General features: G+C 39.9%; 3 protein-coding genes and 1 long non-coding RNA gene across 5 annotated transcripts in view; 1 reads left to right on the top strand and 3 right to left on the bottom strand.

Moving 5' to 3' along the window:
• The window catches only part of LOC129764256 (dual specificity protein phosphatase Mpk3), a 147,884-nt gene extending 129,540 nt beyond the window's left edge, over positions 1–18,344 (top strand). For both annotated transcript variants that reach the window (XM_055763175.1, XM_055763174.1), the window contains exons 3-5: positions 15,590–15,782; positions 15,853–15,988; positions 16,064–18,344. In XM_055763175.1, the coding sequence (XP_055619150.1) occupies positions 15,590–15,782; positions 15,853–15,988; positions 16,064–16,623 (889 nt within the window). In that variant the 3' untranslated portion in view covers positions 16,624–18,344. The remainder of the gene's footprint in view (positions 1–15,589; positions 15,783–15,852; positions 15,989–16,063) is intronic.
• Positions 2,216–4,237, bottom strand: LOC129764261 (uncharacterized). The gene is made up of 2 exons (XM_055763181.1): positions 3,561–4,237; positions 2,216–3,496 (listed from the first exon to the last, which is right to left on the bottom strand). Exons 1-2 carry the CDS (start codon positions 4,078–4,080, stop codon positions 2,979–2,981), a joined length of 1,038 nt encoding a protein of 345 aa, XP_055619156.1. The 5' UTR covers positions 4,081–4,237; the 3' UTR covers positions 2,216–2,978.
• Positions 4,771–7,157, bottom strand: LOC129764263 (uncharacterized). Its single transcript, XM_055763187.1, has 3 exons — positions 6,952–7,157; positions 5,991–6,881; positions 4,771–5,761 (listed from the first exon to the last, which is right to left on the bottom strand). The coding sequence occupies exons 1-2, from the start codon at positions 6,952–6,954 to the stop codon at positions 6,123–6,125; spliced, it is 762 nt and encodes a 253-aa protein (XP_055619162.1). The 5' UTR covers positions 6,955–7,157; the 3' UTR covers positions 4,771–5,761; positions 5,991–6,122.
• LOC129764264 (uncharacterized) lies at positions 7,277–9,113 on the bottom strand. Its single transcript, XR_008741093.1, has 3 exons — positions 8,817–9,113; positions 8,321–8,757; positions 7,277–8,264 (listed from the first exon to the last, which is right to left on the bottom strand). It is a non-coding gene; the product is annotated as an uncharacterized LOC129764264 (long non-coding RNA).
• Positions 18,345–19,089: the final 745 nt, after the last annotated feature.

The following is a 19,089-nucleotide window of genomic DNA, read 5'->3' as shown; positions in this document are numbered from 1 at the left end:
CTTTTTGAATATTATTGAATTTTTAGTATCGAAGCACTTGATTAGCCCCTAACTGTATATATTCAGAACAAATTTTTTTAGTAATAAGTATTAACACCACTAAATAACAAAATCCTTCTAGTCATTGAATAATAAATAATAAAAAATGGGTGGGTTATATCTATGATATAAACGCAAGGTTCACGTGGGACTACCTTAGCTTATCAATCATTTGTTTGTATTGATTAAATTTTTGATGGAATGAAACAATTCCCGAATTCAATTGAATTCAATATATTTGATTTGTAAGTAAAAATATTGTTAAATGTCATGTAAGGTCAATTCATGCATTGTGATAGTAAATTTAATGACAGTCCTTTTACGGTTGGTATGATGCCTAGAACAAAATTTGTGAACGGGAGAATTTTCAAACGATTATTTTATTTTACATTTGCTTCTGAAGTTTGCATCTCAAGTGTACGTACTTATCGAACCGCGAATTCGCTTGATTATATGAACTTCAGGCACTCAGTTCCGATTTTGACATGTATGTCGAACGCATATTGTTTAATGAATAGGCGTTATCGCAGCAAATGGTTAACAACTTTTTGCTTAATCATCAATGGTATGCGTAGAAATTCAATGAGCGGAAGATATGAAGGTATATCCTTCAATACAATAATGAATAACCGAGCCAAAGCGTTGTGTTCGTACCCGCTTTTGTAATCCTTGCTAGGAAAACACTTTGCGGAGTGCAAAAAAAAAAAGCGGGTGCAGAGATACCCCCGACTTGCATGAATCAAAAACTTCAACTTCTACTTTTTATACTATAAAGGATTTAAACTTGAAAGTTCATTCGTCTCTAGTGTCTGCACGATTTTCCCAGGTTCCTAAGTTTAGGAGACTGTGTTAAAGAAACATATTCTAGTTTGCACAAAGGCAAGCGAGTACAAAAGTACTCGAAGTTTGCATTTATTTGCAGAGCCGATTTTCCCAGACATTTTGGTTTTGAAGTCTGTGTTAAGCAAACACATTTCAGTCGGAACAAAAATGCCACTGACTTGCATGAATTTACAATGCCAATTTCCTCAGACACCTTGGTTCTGAAGTCTGTGTTGGGGAAACACATTTCAGTCGGAACAAAAATTCCCCCGACTTTCATGTATTTGCAATGTTGATTTCCCCACGCTACATGGATTTGAACTCTGTGTTAGGGAAACACATTTCAGTCGGACCAAAAATGCCCCCGACGTACATGTATTTGGAATGCCAATTTCCCCACGCTCCTTGGATTTAAAGTCTGTGTTAGGGAAACACATTTCAGTCGGAACAAAAATACCCCCGACTTTCATGTATTTGCAATGCTGATTTACCGAAGGCTGCTTGGGTTTGATGGCTGTGTTAGGGAAATCGTAGATCGGGCCAATCAAAATGAGGCAGTTATGCCGTTTAGATAACGCTTAACATTTTACAGTTATTCAATTGTTTATCTAATGAAATATAACATTTTGTTAATTGCGATAGAAGCGTAGAAATATTCCCTATCAATTGATGCAAACATCTTTCCGATCCAGTAAGAAATGTTCGAGTTATAAGCATTCGGAATCTTTCATTTTTTCCTGCATGTTCTGTGTTTAGGTTTTCATTTTAACCCCCCCCCCCCCATATACTCCGGTTAGACGTAGTCCCACGTCAAAAAACATATAATATTTTATCATTTTTCTCAACATCTTGTTTTATGGAGTTAATCGATTTGAATTTATGGAGTTAATCGAATTGTCAATGCTTTAGAATTATTTCCCAATTATTCATTTTTCGAAAAATCGAACATTTCCAAAATGCTGCGGGAATACAATCGCATTTGGAGGTTACGAGGGGCACGCACTACCATACGCTTGCTGCCTAGTAATGACATTATAGGTTATTATTTATAGTAATTTTATAATTATTGAGTACATTGTGAATATTTGAAATATTTTTAGTATTTAATAGGTAATTCCAGTACAGAAAGAGGAACCAACCAATAATGATAATATATAATTGAATCAATATGATAATTACAATAATTAATATTTTATTGTGGTATTTATGGAATTGAATGGAGTAGTTATCAATAATTAAAGTATTCTGAGAAATATTCAAAATACTCTCTGATTTCAACTAGAGAAGGATGCTGGTAAATTAACCCTCTAACGCTCACGACTTTATATGATGATTTGGATGGCAAAATAGCTTGTGTATGAAAAATGCTTCAATAACAACATCGTAGCCGTTTAATTTTTTTATTGTTTTAAATTGTGTTTGACTGTAAACATAGAGTAAGGCTCGAGGTAAAACTAAAACTAAAGAGTGAGCGCTCATTTTTACTTAATGTTGTAAATCAATAGTTTTACAGTTAGTACTTCAAATTACAATTTTACAATATTTCGCAATTTAGTGAGAGTTGGAACCTCCGAGGGAACCTTGAAGAAATGATGCTCTACACACACCATGGGCGTTAGAAGGTTAAACCTTGAAATAATTTTGTTTATCAAGATTCGTTTTCGGTAAACCAACGAAATATAAGAATAATGCACTGTTAAAAATATGGTAGGTTGGATATGGTTGACTAAAGAATATTTGAGTACACTTTAATCTGCCGTTCTATGCATGGTTATCCCAGCGTGCACAAGGTTTGTGTAGAACATGGGACAACCATCGGTAGAACGGCAGTAATCTTGGGTACAATTTATTAATGAATAAACAATTTTTAAATATGTACTACCGAAATTATTACACAAGTCTTAGTGTAGCAATTACCGAATATTCTATAAAGTTTATATTCCCAGGGTTATTTTTTTCAATTTGTGTAAATTCAATTAAATCCGAGTTTTAATATTTGATTATCAACTATTTTTTTTATTTCTTTCGATCTCTTTTTATTAACCTCAAGTCGTGAACCTTTCGTATTTATTATATATTTAGAATAGTCAAACTTCAAATCATACAAACAACTGCGTTCAAGCTAGTGTCATAACATTGTTTATAAATGTTGGAGATTGGATATGTGTTTTGTACAAATCTATATCAATCCGACCATCATTTACAATGTTAGTAAGTTGAATTTTGTTCGCTACATTGCCACATCGTTCAAACCAGTTAGCATACACAAAAATTCCTGTTGGCACAATGCCACTGGGTGGTTTTATTGGAGCGCAGTGCAGCGTGTAGTTCTTCGATCTACCGATGATGTATTCAAATCCTACCACATTACCATACACGACTCGTGTTCTTCCATGTGCCCTATATTTAAACTCACACCAATCTCCAATATGAATTTCATCATGCGTTCCTCCAGACTGGGCTAAAATAGGATCAACTCTCCTATCATTATTCCTAACAAAACGGTATAGGCGATCTGAACTAACGGTATCCTTAACATTGTTAAACAACCAAACGACAGTTGACTTTTTCACAAAAACTTCTTTTCCATCTGAATTCTGCATTTTGAAGTACAGTCGTGATGATTTAATTGATACTGAAATTCGAAGCGTGTTATAGTTTATGCTAAATACCCAAACTTGTATTATGTCCATACATACCATTTTCCTTGATGAGATGTTTCATTTCAATGTTGTTAGCGCTTTCTCCTAGCATAAGCCGCAATTCATCTTCAACATCCAAAGGTACATACATCTCGGCATGCATGCTGGAATCACCGTTTGAAGCCACAGTTATATCCAAATGATCCAAATCGAGATCCAAATAGTTGTGCTCATCATCCAAGTCAACATCTGCATCAGCATATGTATTGACTTCATCATCATTCCGTTCTTCGTTCGTGATGGGTGTTTCAAAAGGAATTTCAGACCTTATTTCAGGAAATAATGCTGAGATCGAGGCTGAGATAGGATGCACAGCCTGAAGACCCAGGTGCAACATTTCATTTTCAGCGTCAACTTGGGCATTCAGAACAGTTTGTTCGATTTCCTCTAGGCCCGGAAGTTGAAATGTCTGGCAGGTTTTGGAACTCTTCTTCGAATTGACTCCATAACATTGCAGTATATTTTCTGCATAGTTCATAAAGTCTACTCTATGAACTCTATGCAATAAGTCCAGCATTGAAAATTAACAATTGTTGAACACAAAGTAGTCAATGATCTCAAATGGCGAAAAAATTCTTCACAATCTTGACTGCCGAATAATGTTGGCTAAAAGTATTCATCCATTGATTTTTCTCTGAAGAAATTGATGAGTTTGATCAATTCATGGAAATTCATTTCAATGCACGCGTAGATATTTGCCGCTATCATAAAGCAGCTCCTGTTTTCCCTACAACAAGTCTTCCAGATACGGAGAGCCATTACAGCAAACGCCATCCTATAAATACGACATAGAGGACTGAGCGATGAGTCTATGAAAGCTTCATTCACATATCGCATTATTTTAAGATACATCACAGTTCCACTACCTCCAGGAATATTTGTTAGAACCCATTCCTCAATTTTTGGGTTTAGTAGCTTTGTAATAGAAGAATAATTCATTTTGTCATTCGACAAAATGTCTCCAACATTCAATTTATGTATTGTGCGTGGCATATTCTGGACAACGATCCTTAGGTGTGCTTTAGATGCGATGAAATTTCCTGAAAAAAGTTTATACAAAAATTTGTCGACATGATATTGATAGAAATGCTCGTAGAAATGTTATGAATGACAACTAATGTCAATAAATTAATAATTTTTAAATATATTCTTACCTATTCTTATACCACTTCCTGAGTTGAACAAATTGTTTCGCATCTTGCCCATGATATGCACAGTGTCTTGAATGCAGTGGTGACCGTAATCATTCTAAAATGGAGTATTGAACCAATGGATCCAGTCTGCTGGTACATTCGTTAGTTGCACATTTTTGTACATTCCACAGAATTGTTTTTGAGAACATGTATATCGTGAATCGCCATCTGAAGAGCTTCCTGGAACTAATATACCAACAGAATTTAGTTTCTCTATTACGAATATGCGTCGTTTGGTTACTGGTGCTGCAGTAAACTTATTATCACATCCCACAACCATCAAACAGAAAGGTGGGGCACCTTTTTTTAAGGGTCTATAGTGACTACGGCGTTGATGGTCAGTGTGGAGGAGTTCAATTCTTTTTTCATCTGTGAAACACTTTCAAGGTCTCTCTGTAATAATACAGGCATTCCTGTCTCATCATCTTTCGGCAGAAGAGTTCCAATTATATTTCCAGAAGCAGGATCGATTTGTAATTTAGAAACTAGCCTCGTTGCATCCTCGGATAGCCAAACAACAGGTGGAGAATCCGTGAGTTCCAAAAATTTCTTCAGCTGCTCAACTCGCAATTCCCCTTCTTTAACTCGATCAATAGTTTTGTGTAGATGTTTTTGTGCAGTTCTCAACGAAATTAACGGCAATGTTGATTTAAGCGTATTATAAGCCTTCGGTCCTGCTAAAATATACATGTAGGTGCAATACGTCTTAAACTCATCTGCAAATTTGATCCTTTTCCCGCTGACATTGAAGAGATTTACGAGCTCCAGAAGGAGTTTAGATTTCATACTAGGTGAAGCCGTATTAGAAGTCGTTTCAATATCCAGGATACATGGTGTAGAATTAGACGACCGTCCCGAACTCGAATCGGTTTGGAGTTGTTCAGCTATATTAACGATTCGTTGAGTGCACTCATAATAGCTTGTGATTAATGGCTGATTAGAATCGATTTCACGAACGAGCATCCAATTCCGATTTTCTGATCGAGACCGACTTGCGACTTTTAACTAAAACGAAGTAAAAATAACACAAATCTTTAGCATCAGTAGAACGTTGAATCAGCAACACGTAACGCAAACACGGACAAAATGTTGGGAATGAACTGTGAATATACATTAGTGTCATGTGAATAAATAAAACTTAAAACCAACCATTTAGCAAGCTATTTATTAATAAAAAAGAAGGGTGAAACGGAAAACATTGAGCATTCTAGGGTTTCAAGGAACTCTAACCAACCTGTGAGTCAACAACGACAGCTTTGCTAGCATCCAGAATCTCGATAGTGACTGCTTCGTTTCCTGGTTCGATTTCCTCGGCTAGATACTCCTCCAAAACGCCTTCGCCGGGAACGTCTGACTCCAAGAGGTCCTAGTGAGATGCACTGCTTTCAGTTACTGTTGTCTGCTGCTCCTGATTTCTTACATTTTCCTTCTTGGTTCGAGTAAAAGCTGTCCGGATGTCCTTGTTCATGACCGGAGGAGTATACTTTGGATGTGACTTGGTGTAGTGTTTGAAGAAATTAGATAGTGTTGGGTGGAACACGCCAGGTCGTGCTTCGGTCAAGGCAACATTGCACGGCAATTTACAGCTGACGCGAACGACTTTTGCTACCGGAGGCTCTGCTTCATTTTTGGACACAATTACTTGAACATCTCCGGGTTTCACCTGACCTGGCACCGATTTTGTGTTCAAGAAATTTGCGACGAGAACTGCAATCCGGTTCTGATACACGCTAGCGTTAAAATCGGCTTCACTTTCCATCGAGCCGAGCATCGAGCTTCCCGCAGAAGTAGTGGGCGTATGCTTTCGCTTCTTCATGGTTTTCTGGTTCGGTGTTATATCCACCGAACGATGGGAACCAACGCGACTGTTTAAATCCGCATTCAAAAACGGGATGGTTAATTCTCGGATGCGTTTTACCATGTAGCCAAGGAAAATCTTCGGACCTACATCCAACGGGAGACTTCCGATGGCATGCTCATCCAGATTTCCCAGAATTATGAGCCGATCGAATTTTCTTTCCTCCAAGGCTTTCCTTAGTTCAACCGGCACAGCTTCAATATGATGCGCTATTGTTTTCCACAACGCCTCCCGGTGAACGGTGTCCTCATCCTTCGTGAATAAGTCCTGAATTATTGTATTTATGTATTAGGAAATTGAAACAATCATTTTATTATAATATCAATTATTAACTTACCATGTTCAATGGCTTTCCGATTCGGACCAATTATTTCAACAACAAACAACGATAGTAAATGTTTTTGACAAGATTTCGACCCACTTTTCAAGAATCGTTTCAAAACAAAAAAATAACCTCGAAAAAATCACCTAACATGGTTTTTGACATTAAACACGCTCACAGACTCCAACTCAATGTAAATATTTTTTACCCTTCGTATTAACCCTAAATAAGTGTGTAAATTTTGCAATGTTTTGTGTAATTATCTGTTCATTTTGTTGGTAATGAAGGTAATTTAAATAATTTTGTCAATATTGACAATAATTTAAATACTATGAATGGTAATTACACTATTTTGCGTATTTTTGTTAGTAGTTTCAAAATTGAAATATAATGAACGAATATTTGTCAATAATCATGGTATTTTAGATGTTTTTTGTGTAATGAAATTATATTTTCGAATCGCTGCTTGGTATTGAATCAGGAGGGCGCGCCCCTCGGGAGGTTATTACTTAGTTGAAAAGAGCCATCATTTAGGTTTTCTTCATCGATGAGATCGCCCACCGGATCCGGCGGAGGAATATTCACACCAGCAATCTCATTAGAATCATCGTTCCACATACTGATGGTTTCCTTCAACTCCTCCGCACACGACATTCTACCCAATACAGCCATCACCCAAGGTTCCCACATTCCGTTTTGCCTGCCAAGATCGGGTCGATGAAATGTCAACAATCGACCTCAAATGCTGCCACTTTGCAATCGAGTTATCGACCTTTCATATGCATTCATCGAACAACTTGACGCCACTTTTTCGCCAACATGTGCAAGGCGTCGACCTGCTTGCAGCGCTGCTTCCAGCACTGCTTGCTGCTTGTTTGTATTGGTTTGTTATTGAAAATGAAAAGGAAATACATTGATCGATTTTAATCATTTTATTGAAAAAAAATAATAAAAATCCATGTATAATAAAAATAAGGTATATAATGGAATCGGTGCATCCGGGTTGTCTGGATTGACGATTCAAATCCGACTGAGTACATTGATGAATACCTCTTTGCCCTCGATGACACAGATATGTGGCTGAGGATTCTTCAATGTGCGTGAAGCACGGGATCTCCGATGGGGAAAATTGCTCGAAATACTATGGCCAGGTCCTGCTGCTGTTGCTGTTGATGCTGTTCCACGGAATAGCACCCTGGACTTAAAGGATACTGCTGCGGGAAAGCTGATGCTGTTGGCTGGTGTGACAGAAGAGGAAATAAGCAATGTGGTGATGAGGGAAATCATCTTTCTCACTCGCCGATTGATTGAGTCGGATGTATTCATAGCTGAAACAAAATAAAATGATTAGTAAGTGAAAAGCAGAAATGAATTCCCTACTCACCAGTTGTATGATCCGGATAAAAATGCGAACATTAAAATATCATGCGATTACGTTCGCTTACCTCGCCTATTTTCATTCTACTATACAACGGAATCAGTGCATTCGGGTTCCTCCGGGTGGTAATTCAGCTGAGCAAGTTGATAAATACCTCCTTGTCGTTGAGTTTTCGTGTCTGAAGAGGATTTTTGAATGTGCGCGAAGCACGGAACCTCTAATGGGGAAAGTTCTTCGCAATACCATACCATGGTCAAATTCTGCTGCTGCTGCAGTTGATGCTGTCCCCCGGCGTTGCCAACAGGGGTTGGAGGTTACTGCTGCAGTAAAACGGATGTTGTTGGCTGCTGTGATAGAAGTGGAAATCCGCACTGTGGTGATGGGAGAAATCATCTTTCTCACTTACCGATTGATGGAAGCAAACGAGTCGAATGTATTCATAGCTGATAAGACAAGATAAAATAATTAATAATTAAAATGCCGAAATATATTTCATACTCACCAGTTGTATGATCCATTTGTTTTTGTTTGAGATGACAGTTTAGCGGAGTGGAAAAAAGAACCACCAGTGATGCCATTTGGTTTGTTTAATTATACAGTATTTTCGACTAACGAACTATCCGCGTTGACGATATTGGGGAATAGGCATGACAGAATGGATTTGCAGAAGGAATGAATACACTTTTAAAATGAAAATTATGAATGAACATGATTTTTCCTTAATCAAATTAGTACTCTATGTAAGTGAAAATCATCATTGCCTGCAAGTGGTGAAAAAACGTCATAAAAAAATATGTTTTGAGATAATTTTATATTATAATGACAAGTTTTTTTGAGAATATCTGAACGTCTATAGAAAATAATTCAAATTAGGGTCATGACAACGTACTTCAAGTAGAAAAAATTATGCCAAGAAAAAAATTTCATACAAATTTTAGCAAATATAAACTGATTCGGGCCGACTAATATGATAGAGAATAGTTTGCCTCATACAAACTAATGCCGTATCTAGATGTCGATACCTAATCGTCGTCATCGTGAATAGGTAACAGCGTTACGGTCGTTGTTAGGTCGATGTTTTTTTCGTCGATTGGATTGTGGGTTATTACGGCAAAATTGTAACCTTTCGTCGATATTTGGTAAAATCATCGATATTACTCACATTCTCAAATGAAATTGCAATATCAATTTCCCCGGCTGTTATTTTCCTGTGGGTGGCTCACTCATATGATTTTATTGTGGTTGGAAATAAGTCTACTCATTACACGAATGAAGTCACGACTTACTTCCAAACCTCTAAACCACGCTCTCGAAGAAACATTTGATATAATTGAATGTAGCCACCGCCCAAAACTTCCAGTGTCCCAATCGGTTTGCCTACTCAGGAGGGAGTTCCCACTTGGAAAAATTCATCGTATGAAATATTTCTATCAAACAATTTGTCTTCCTTCCTGGGTCTTCCACCTTTGAGAGAATATCCGCCTACTCATTGCCAGGAATTGAGCAATGAGAGGGGACCCTCACAAAGGTTATCTTACAAGATCTTTGGATCAGTGCACTCATCTGCTACCTCACTCCTGTGAGGAAATTAGATGGGTGTCTAGTGGTTTTCGTCGACTGAAGAACCTCAAGCGAACTGAGACTGTCCGAGAAAGTGAAATAATGGTCTGCAGGCTTGTTGGAGATCATACCCAATATAAAATCTATTGCTGCCAGCTCGGCAGCATAAACGGAACAAAGTTCCTGTAGTTTACGGAAGGCGCAAAGAATTTTCATTGAGAACACCGAAGCCAGTGGATCCATTGAGCCCCATCAGTGAAGTATCTTTTCATGCAATTGAATTTCCGGTACGTTCGATTAAAAATCGGGGGAACGAAAATTGGTCGAAACTGATCAGGAATCCCAAGAGTTGCTTGTTTAATCGACAAAGCGTATTCAATTGAGGAACTGCTGATGGTGAAGTGAGCACGGTCTGGAGTAAACGATGGCAGAGAGATATCTGACGAAGTTTAATAGTGATAAATTCTCATAACCCAAGATTGTATGTTTAGATAAAGATTTTTTTCAAAATTTTCAATGACAAGTGTGACTCTGCATTTCACAAGTATTCTGAGAGAAAGTTTCCAGAATCGGTTCTGTAGAGGTGTTACTCCTGTCAAATTCGGTTTCCCCGTCCTTATAAAGGGTTAAAACACAATATTCAAAAACATTTGCGCCACTCGAAAAATTCGCGAGATGCGGGAATGTATAATTTGTAGCTTTGGAGAATTACCATGCACGAGCTTTTCGTCTTATTCGTCAGTTTGAGGATATATGACAGATAAGCCAAATAGAGATATCACGCTGGATATGAGGTACAGACTGGGTGGCGTTGCAGCTGATCATGGCAGCCGTATAGGAGGTACCCCGTATCAGCCACACTTACAGAGCATAGGAAGATTACAAAATTGCATTTGTGGAAAATTCATTGTGATACTAAACTTGTTACGCCCTTCAGGCTGAGCCCACCTTAACATCCAAATGCCTTCTCAAACCTCGTTCAGACCAAGGCGCTTGTATAAATGTATAACAGGTGAAGCAACATCATCACGTCAATAAGAAGGGAATTACGGTTTGTGGAGCGGGGGTTGTTTGTTTTGTTATTGCTAGGATACGCCATTATTGCATTTTCACATGCGAGAGTAGTGGATGAACTGGATGAGAATGAAATTCTACAAAATCATCGCTTCTTTTTCACATAAATTCGAGAAAGCCGAATATAGTAGGGATCGTTTGAATTACCGTCGTGGCAGTTTGTAGGGAGCCGCCGGCAGCTGTTTGTAAACAATACCGACAGCAATTCCAATATGGCTGAAAGTGCATTTCTCGCTTAACTTTTGAAAAGGTCCTATGTAACAAAAGTAAACAAATCGAGTTAATGGATGCACGCTCTTAGTTTTCAATCATTGAATGCATTACAAAAACAATCGTTCTTCTTCATCTTTTTATCGCCGATACAAAAAATATCCAATGTGCAGATTCGTATTTTAAGCACTCGGCTGTTACTTCGGACGCCACTTTCCTCCGACGCTCGGAACGTCCGAAGTAACAAAGCAGTCAAAACAACACAAAGTCGTACTTCGGTCGTTTTGGGTTTTTGTTTCTTACAGGCGTTGTTAGCGATTTCAGTGCAAACCAACGAGTGATAACAACAATAATATGTCTTTAGAACGAAATGCTGATATTTGAATTGCTGTTTAGTAGTTAGTTTCAGATTCGCATCGTGCAACGTAATATGTCCAATGTGCAAACGCGGCAGTCAAAACGTCCAATGTAACATTTTTTTGTTCCTATGCTTCAAATTTGAGCTCAAATCACTGAACAACAGTTACGATTGGTTTTTCAGAGTTATTCTTGACTGCTAGTGGTGAAAGTAGCGATAGAGATCGATACCTTTCAATACAATTCGCAGATTAATGTTCGGGTCTTCAACTTCGTTTTTCTCGAGTTGACGAAAATGTTACATTGGACCTTTTCAAAAGTTACGCGAGATTTCATATGATTGTTTCACCTGGTATATATAGAGGCGTCTTTGTTCAGACTATGACCAAGGCGCCTAGAAGTATATACGGCCTCACCTAGTACCATAGACCCGTCTTGACTCTGACCTGGTATGAGTTCAATGGATGGAAATGGGGGAAAAGGAAACCATGGTTTTAATGAAATAACAAGTAGTAGGCATTTTTGAAAAATGAAAATCTAGAGATAGTTGGAAAAGAAACAAGCAAGTGTGCAGTTCAGGAAAAATTGAAGACTTAAATTCAATTTGGAAGTTCTATGGATTGCTGAGTTTAGCTAGAAAGTAGATTTGGTATCCCTGAGGTGGCTTCCTGAGAAAAAAAGGCAATAGGAGGCAACTAAAATGAAATTTTTATCTACCCAGCAAACACAGTGGTGATTTGTTTTTTCGGAAATCGCACTCCTTAAAAATATAACGATGTTGGATCGGACCACAAACGCTCCATACGGAACTGGTAAACAAGCTACCTCAAACCATCAAAACCTAATTTTCTCAACCCCGAAAGTTACAAGTCTCCCCAACAGGGTAGATCCTCCCGCGGGTACTTCCAAAACTACCGTTGTACAACAAAGTACGCCGAAGGTGCCAAGTTCATCTTTGGAATGTGTTGATGGAGACATTGCGGACCGAAGTAGGAACTGCTCGAAATGCGAAATCGCGGGAGCATGCCGGAAAAGTAAACTGAACTCCAAGAAGATCTCATCTGCGCTGAAGACATCGAACACTAAGAACCGGAAGAAGACGTTACGTGTTGCGATAGTGAAGGGTGGCGGGAAGAAGTTGACGTCGAAGGTTCCTAAAAAGTCAACCGGAAAGAGTCATGTTAAGGAAGCGGAAGCAAACGAAAGGAGTGGAAAGTCTGTGGTTAAAACTGATGTTGCGGCGCAGAAGGCCAAATCGATTGTTCTACGTATTTGTATAAATCTGCCAAAGCGCGTTTAGAGGTTCGCTTGAAGCAGATTGAAGCAGAAGAAACGCTGATGACTGAAGAAAGGAAACGTAAGCGAGAGCTGGTAAATAAGAAGTTCGAAGTTCTTAAGGAGCTGGTGAATATCTGGACAATACACCGAACTCTCACAGTAAAGTGAAAGGTTGGCTAAAGGACAACGACAGAAAGTTCGCGCATGAAAAACACGATTCAGAGCACGAAGAAGAGGATAAGATAGCGGAAAACGCCAGCGACTGTGAAGAGGACGTTTTGGGGGACAGCGACGGAGGATTTGAAGATGAGTCATTCGAACCCGGAAGACGAGCAACATTAAAGGATGCGGCTAGCAGAACATCGGGAGCGGGATCTCAGAGTCCCTAACGAAGACACAAACGACTCACTAAAGACCAAATAGCAGCGCGTTAGGTAGTTCCACGTCAATTGCCGTTGAGTTGTTGTTTAGCGGCAATCCCGAAGAATGGCCAATGTTCATTTCAACCTACGAGAATACAACAGAGATGTGTGGGGAAATTGCTTGAAGGAGGAAGCCTTCCAGGCAGTTCGCAGTTTTCTCATGCGCCCAGCGACGGTGAGAAAACCAATGAATACCTTAAAGTTGCGGTTCGGAAGACCGAAGACAATCATCGAGTACCTTGAAGACAAGATCGTGTCGTTGCCGGCTATCAGAGGAGAAGGAATGGATAAGATCCTTGATTTTGCTCTTGAGGTGCAGAACTTGAGTGCCACCATAGATGCTTGCGGAAAAATGGAGTATAGTTCTGACGTAACTCTACTGAAGGAATTGGTGAACAAATTACCACCTCATTACCACCACCACCAGGCTCGATTGGGCGAAGTACTGGAAGAACAAATCAAAGGTAAGCCTTTCTACATTCAGCCGATGGATATATGGTGTGGCAGAGGACGTACACGTTGTTTTCAAACCACAGTTTCGAGTAGGAAAACATGAGGAATCTCGAGAGATTTGTAAAGAAAAGTATGTGAATACCCATTTAGAAGAGGTTTCTTAAGGAAGAGCCATAGAAAATCCCTCAGAAACAAGTAGCGAAGGCTGACTCATCAACGCAACAGCGGATAAAAACAAAAGTTGTCCAGGAGTTATCGTATGAGGCGAAATGGGCGACCATCCGGGGATTACATCTATGTTTTAGGTGTCTACAGCGCCATAAAGGAGGCTGTGATGCTGTATGTGGAAAAAACGGATGCTCTTTTAGACATCACGCGCTGTTGCACAAGGGTCTCAACATAGCGATAACTGTGGATGTGTCCGGAAATGACACTTTACGTCGAATGCAAAACGAGGAGTGCAACATTCATACTCATCTATCCGGCAGTGGACCTTCCGCTATGTATCAGTACCGCTTTATGGAAATAACAAGCAGGTGGAATGCTTTGCTTTCCTTGACGATGGATCGGAGCTGACTCTCGTTGACGAAGAACTAGATGAAGAGTTGCAGCTTTCTGAAGACCTGTGCCCACTTTGTCTCAAGCGGACTGGAGACACACATCGATTCGAGTCGAATTTGTACAGTGTAAATTATGAGATCTTTTGTCTGGAAGGCAAACGGTGTCGGTTCCAAGACGTCGGGCGGTCAAAGAGCTTCAGTTACCTTGTCAGTCGCTGGACATGAACTTCCTCGAGGGCGAGTTTAGCTATTTACGGAATCTTCCTGTCGATTCTTACTCAGACGTCCGTCCCCGAATCCTGATCGGCCTCAAACACGCCAACATAATGCTGGTGCACGAAAGTCGTGAAGGTAATCTGAGTGAACCCATCGCGGTGAAAACGAACCTTGGCTGGGTAGTTTATGGTGTTCGATCAACGGAGGATTCCATGAACAGTAGTCACACCTACCATACCAGCATATGCAGTGAAACTTCCTCAAATAGTGAAGAAATCTTTCTCGGTGGATAGTGCAACAATCATCAAGCAAGAGCGCACATTGTTATCCAGAGAAGACGAACAACCTGTGGCGCCTCTCGAATGTTGTACCCACTGCAACGGCGGACGATTCAAAGCCGGATTACTCTTGCGATCCGAACAGCAAGTCAATAGCAGATCGGCATTTCAAATGCTTGGAAAAGCGCATGGAATCAACAGACAAGTGGCGGAACAGGTGGTTGCCAGACTCATCAAGCGACGATACAGATGAGCAGTGGTATTTTCCAAAAATCGATGGTAAAGCTGGCGGTATTGGATGTTCGGCGTGGAATCAAGTCCGATCGGATTATGCGGTCCGCTTATAGGGGGAGTGTTACGCCCTTCAGGCTGAGCCCACCTTAATATCCAAATGCCTTCTCAAACCTCGTTCAGTTTGAGTTCAATGGATGGAAATGGGAGAAAAACGAAACCAATTCTGCAATTTGGGAAAAATGAAATACTTAAATTCAATTTGGAAGTCCTATGGTTTAGCTAGAAGGTAGATTTGATATCTCTGAGGTGGCTTTCTGAGAAAAATGGTAACAGGAGTCACTAAACCGTAAACCAATTATATAAAAAATATTTCTTTGTAACTAACAATCAATTTTCCATTGAAGGAAATTTAAATCAACCCAGCAAACATAATGGTGATTTGTTTTTCGGAAACCAACAAACCTCGAGTCAACCGCGAGTAATGGGTTACATATTACTAATATAAGGTATGAGGCAAAAATAGTCGAAGTACTTCCCGACCCGAAATGAGCCTTAATTAGAATATACATTTTGGGAAAAAAGCTAGTTATGGAAAAAATAAGTAACAATCTGTTTTCACTTATGTACTTTCAGATCATTACGGATATCGATTCCGTTCTCGGACTCAGCCTGCAGTAGCAGCACCGAGTCATCCGACTGTGAAAGCACGACGAACTATCTCGCCGAACCGGTCAATGTCGAACCGGTTGAAATCATGTCCGGCCTCTTCCTCGGAAATGCTTCCCACAGCGAGGATCTCAAATCGCTGAAGAAGTACAACATTAAGGTACCGTTCAGCATAAGCTTGCAATGTACCACAATGTGATACTACTTTTCACTTTCTTTTGTTATTGCAGTATATTTTGAACGTGACTCCCGATTTGCCAAACGTTTTCGAGCGAGATGGACACATAAAATATCTCCAGATACCGATCACCGATCACTACTCACAGGATCTAGCCGGTCACTTCCCCAACGCAATAAAGTTCATAGGTAAGGATAGCCTAGGCTCAACAAACCGACCCGTTCTGACCTTTTTTTCCTTTTCTTGGTAACTCTCAATCACAGATGAGGCCCGCTCGAAGGGTGTTGGCGTACTGGTACACTGCCTGGCGGGCGTCTCTCGGTCTGTAACGGTGACGTTGGCTTACATTATGTTCGCTCGAACCCTCAGCCTGAATGACGCGTTCTCGCTAGTTCGGGCCCGCAAACCGGACGTCTCGCCCAATTTCCATTTCATGGAGCAGCTGCACACATTCGAGCGCCAGCTAAACGTCAACACAAGCCAACGAGTAAAACTGCTCCCAGGAGGTGGTGGTGGTGGTGGTGGCGGTTGCTCATCAGCCTCGACACCCTCCTCGTCGTCCACCAGTGCAGCATTCCTGTCCTCCAGTGGGCTAGGTCTGAAGCGTAATCTCTCCGCCGATCAGCCAGGCTCGATTGACCGAAGCGGACCGGGTCACGGTCCACGAACACATTTGGGCAAATACAGCTGCACCTGCTTTGAGGTCGAATGCAAGTGTGCTCAGGCCGCGCTCGATCTGCTAGGTCCGTTCACCAGTGGCGTATCGCCCGATTCCGGCATCGAGTTCGACCGATGGACACCTAGCAGCAATACGCCGAAATGAGATTTTGCCGTAGAGAAAAGATTTACTCTTCCAGACCCGATTCAACCAATCGATGCACATTCGCAACCGTCTTCAATCGAACGTCCTCGATCACCGACCTCCGGGCAGTGAAAAAACGTAGAAAGCGTGAAATAAAAGCGAAGGATCTGGAAGGGATACTTTTTTCTCTACACCCACAAGTGACACACAGTTTGTTTGCAGTAAGGTGCAAATTTGGAGAAGAAAAATGACGTTAGAGATTCCCGGGAAGGAATCTCCTTAGAAAGCAACAAATCCACACAAGTCCATAGTTTTTTTTTTTTTTTTTGTGCGGAAAGCAGAGCCAAAACTGCTCTTCATTCTAAAAACAAAAAAAAACAGTTAGAAGTTCGTTCACGCACCAGCAGCAGCAAGCCATGGGCACCACTCAACAACCATTTTCGTGCTGATGTCGACTGACGTGAGTATCGCGGGGTGGAGGGCCGAAGAGAAAGGGGGGAGACTAGGGCCAACTGCGATGCTCGAGAAAGCATTCAGCGTTTTTTTTTAGGAGTAGGGCGGCTCGCGGCGACGTGGACTTCACTCATCATTTTTAGAGACCTAGAGTCACACCGATTTTGAACGCAAAATTTATCTTGACGCAAGTCTTGAGTCAGGGCAAAATTATTCTTATTAGAAACAAAATTAGACGTGATTTGTAATACAGCCACATTTTTCTAGTGAATCAAGTTAAACAAAATAAAGCTATATCGTTTCAGAAAAAGCTACATCTTGATAAAAAAAAAAAACAACAGAAAGAACTCGAGCCAAGCAAAATCATGTGGAGACTAATCGCCTTGTTAGGAACAAATCGCGTGAACATGAACTAGAACGCATAGTATCACACTAGGGAAAGCTTCCCAAATAATCGGCAGGATATGTGAGCGCGCATAAGAATGGTTCAATTTTTGCCAGGTGTTTGTAGAGAGTACAATTAAAAGATTATACGTTGGTAAGTTGGAATAATTTGTAACTAATAAAATAAGACGAATACAAAAAACTTTAAACCGCGGATTGATTCTAATGACTAAAAAAACAAACTTATGATAGTGAAATTGATTGTGAGAAGAGAGAGAGTCAGACACGAAGTGAGGAAGCCACACAATTCAGAAATATACACCGCTACTATTTATGTTGACTTTTGATTATTGATTAAACCCTAATTCGCGAGTTAATAACTACTTTTCGACCGGCCGTCGGAGGCGGAACGCGGTTGAGAAGAAAAAAAATTAAATAAAAAATAGTTGATTAGATGTTTATTGATTAACACGGACGATACCGTCATATAATATTATTAACTGCATACAACAACAACTGTTGGTTTTACACAAGTTGGTGCAAGAAACGAAAGTCTATTGAATTCCATTGTAATCTATATAAGAGAAGTGAAGCAGCCAATAAAAACAGCTACTAAGCAAAAGTCCCGCTCTATCCACTGAGAACTTATTGAAAAGAAACGATGAAAAAAGATGAGCTACAAGTACACATACAGAAGTTATACTGTTTAAATTGAATCTTTGCTGAGTACTAATTGTGAGAACACAGACACATGCATCGGCCCCCTTTGGCATGGCGTTGGTCGTCGTTCACTTGCGGGACAGGATGACTCGATTCGATTATTTTCAAAAAAGCATGCATGAAAGAATGTCACGTGGACGAGGGTAAACCATAGAAATATATTCATGATATTTATGTCAATAGTACACTTCTATTTGTGGCTTCTTATTCGTATATCCGAAAACTTTAGCAAAGACAGACAAAGGGCCCTATTCCAAAAAACGAGACGAGCAATATATAGGGCTGTCAAAAAAGTCCTGCGGTATTTTTTTTGAATTTTCATTTGTTCATAAAATTAGTCACAATCATCTGTTTTAAGTCAAATATGGGCCGTTTTGTTCGATGACTTGTTCCCAACGAGATGCCAACTTCATAATACCCCTTTTTTTTATTCTTTATTTGAGAGGTTTTCAGCCTCCTGGGCTGGTTCGCCTCTTTATAAAAAAATAAAATGATGATGATGGTCCCACCTCAGCAGGTTTGAGCAGGACGATTTATCATTAAGATAATTTTTAAAGTTTAACAAAGCACATCTGGAACCAGTATGCAAAATAAAACGAACTGGTTCTGTTGCAGACATAAATTGATATCATAAGAACATTAAACAAAAGACGGAAACCGAAAAGTAAAGATATAATCCCAAGGCATGTCGAGCAAATTTCCAACCCGGGAAGATCCTTGACTGATCGGGAATCGAACCCGATATCCTCAAGTTTCCACTAGATACTTACACTGAGATCTGCCGCGGTACAGAAAAAAACTCGATATAACCATCTGCTAATACGATAGTTTACAAGTATTCCGTCTGGGCTATCCCTGGTTCGAATCCGGTTTCCACTGAAGACCCTAGAATATTTCATTGTATAACGATTTTCGCCAGTGTTCAAAATC

This window comes from Toxorhynchites rutilus, chromosome 2 (assembly GCF_029784135.1).
Source record: "Toxorhynchites rutilus septentrionalis strain SRP chromosome 2, ASM2978413v1, whole genome shotgun sequence".
Taxonomy (NCBI): domain Eukaryota; kingdom Metazoa; phylum Arthropoda; class Insecta; order Diptera; family Culicidae; genus Toxorhynchites; species Toxorhynchites rutilus.
Note: the sequence above shows the minus strand (reverse complement) of the source record. Positions and strands in the feature narration are given on the sequence as shown.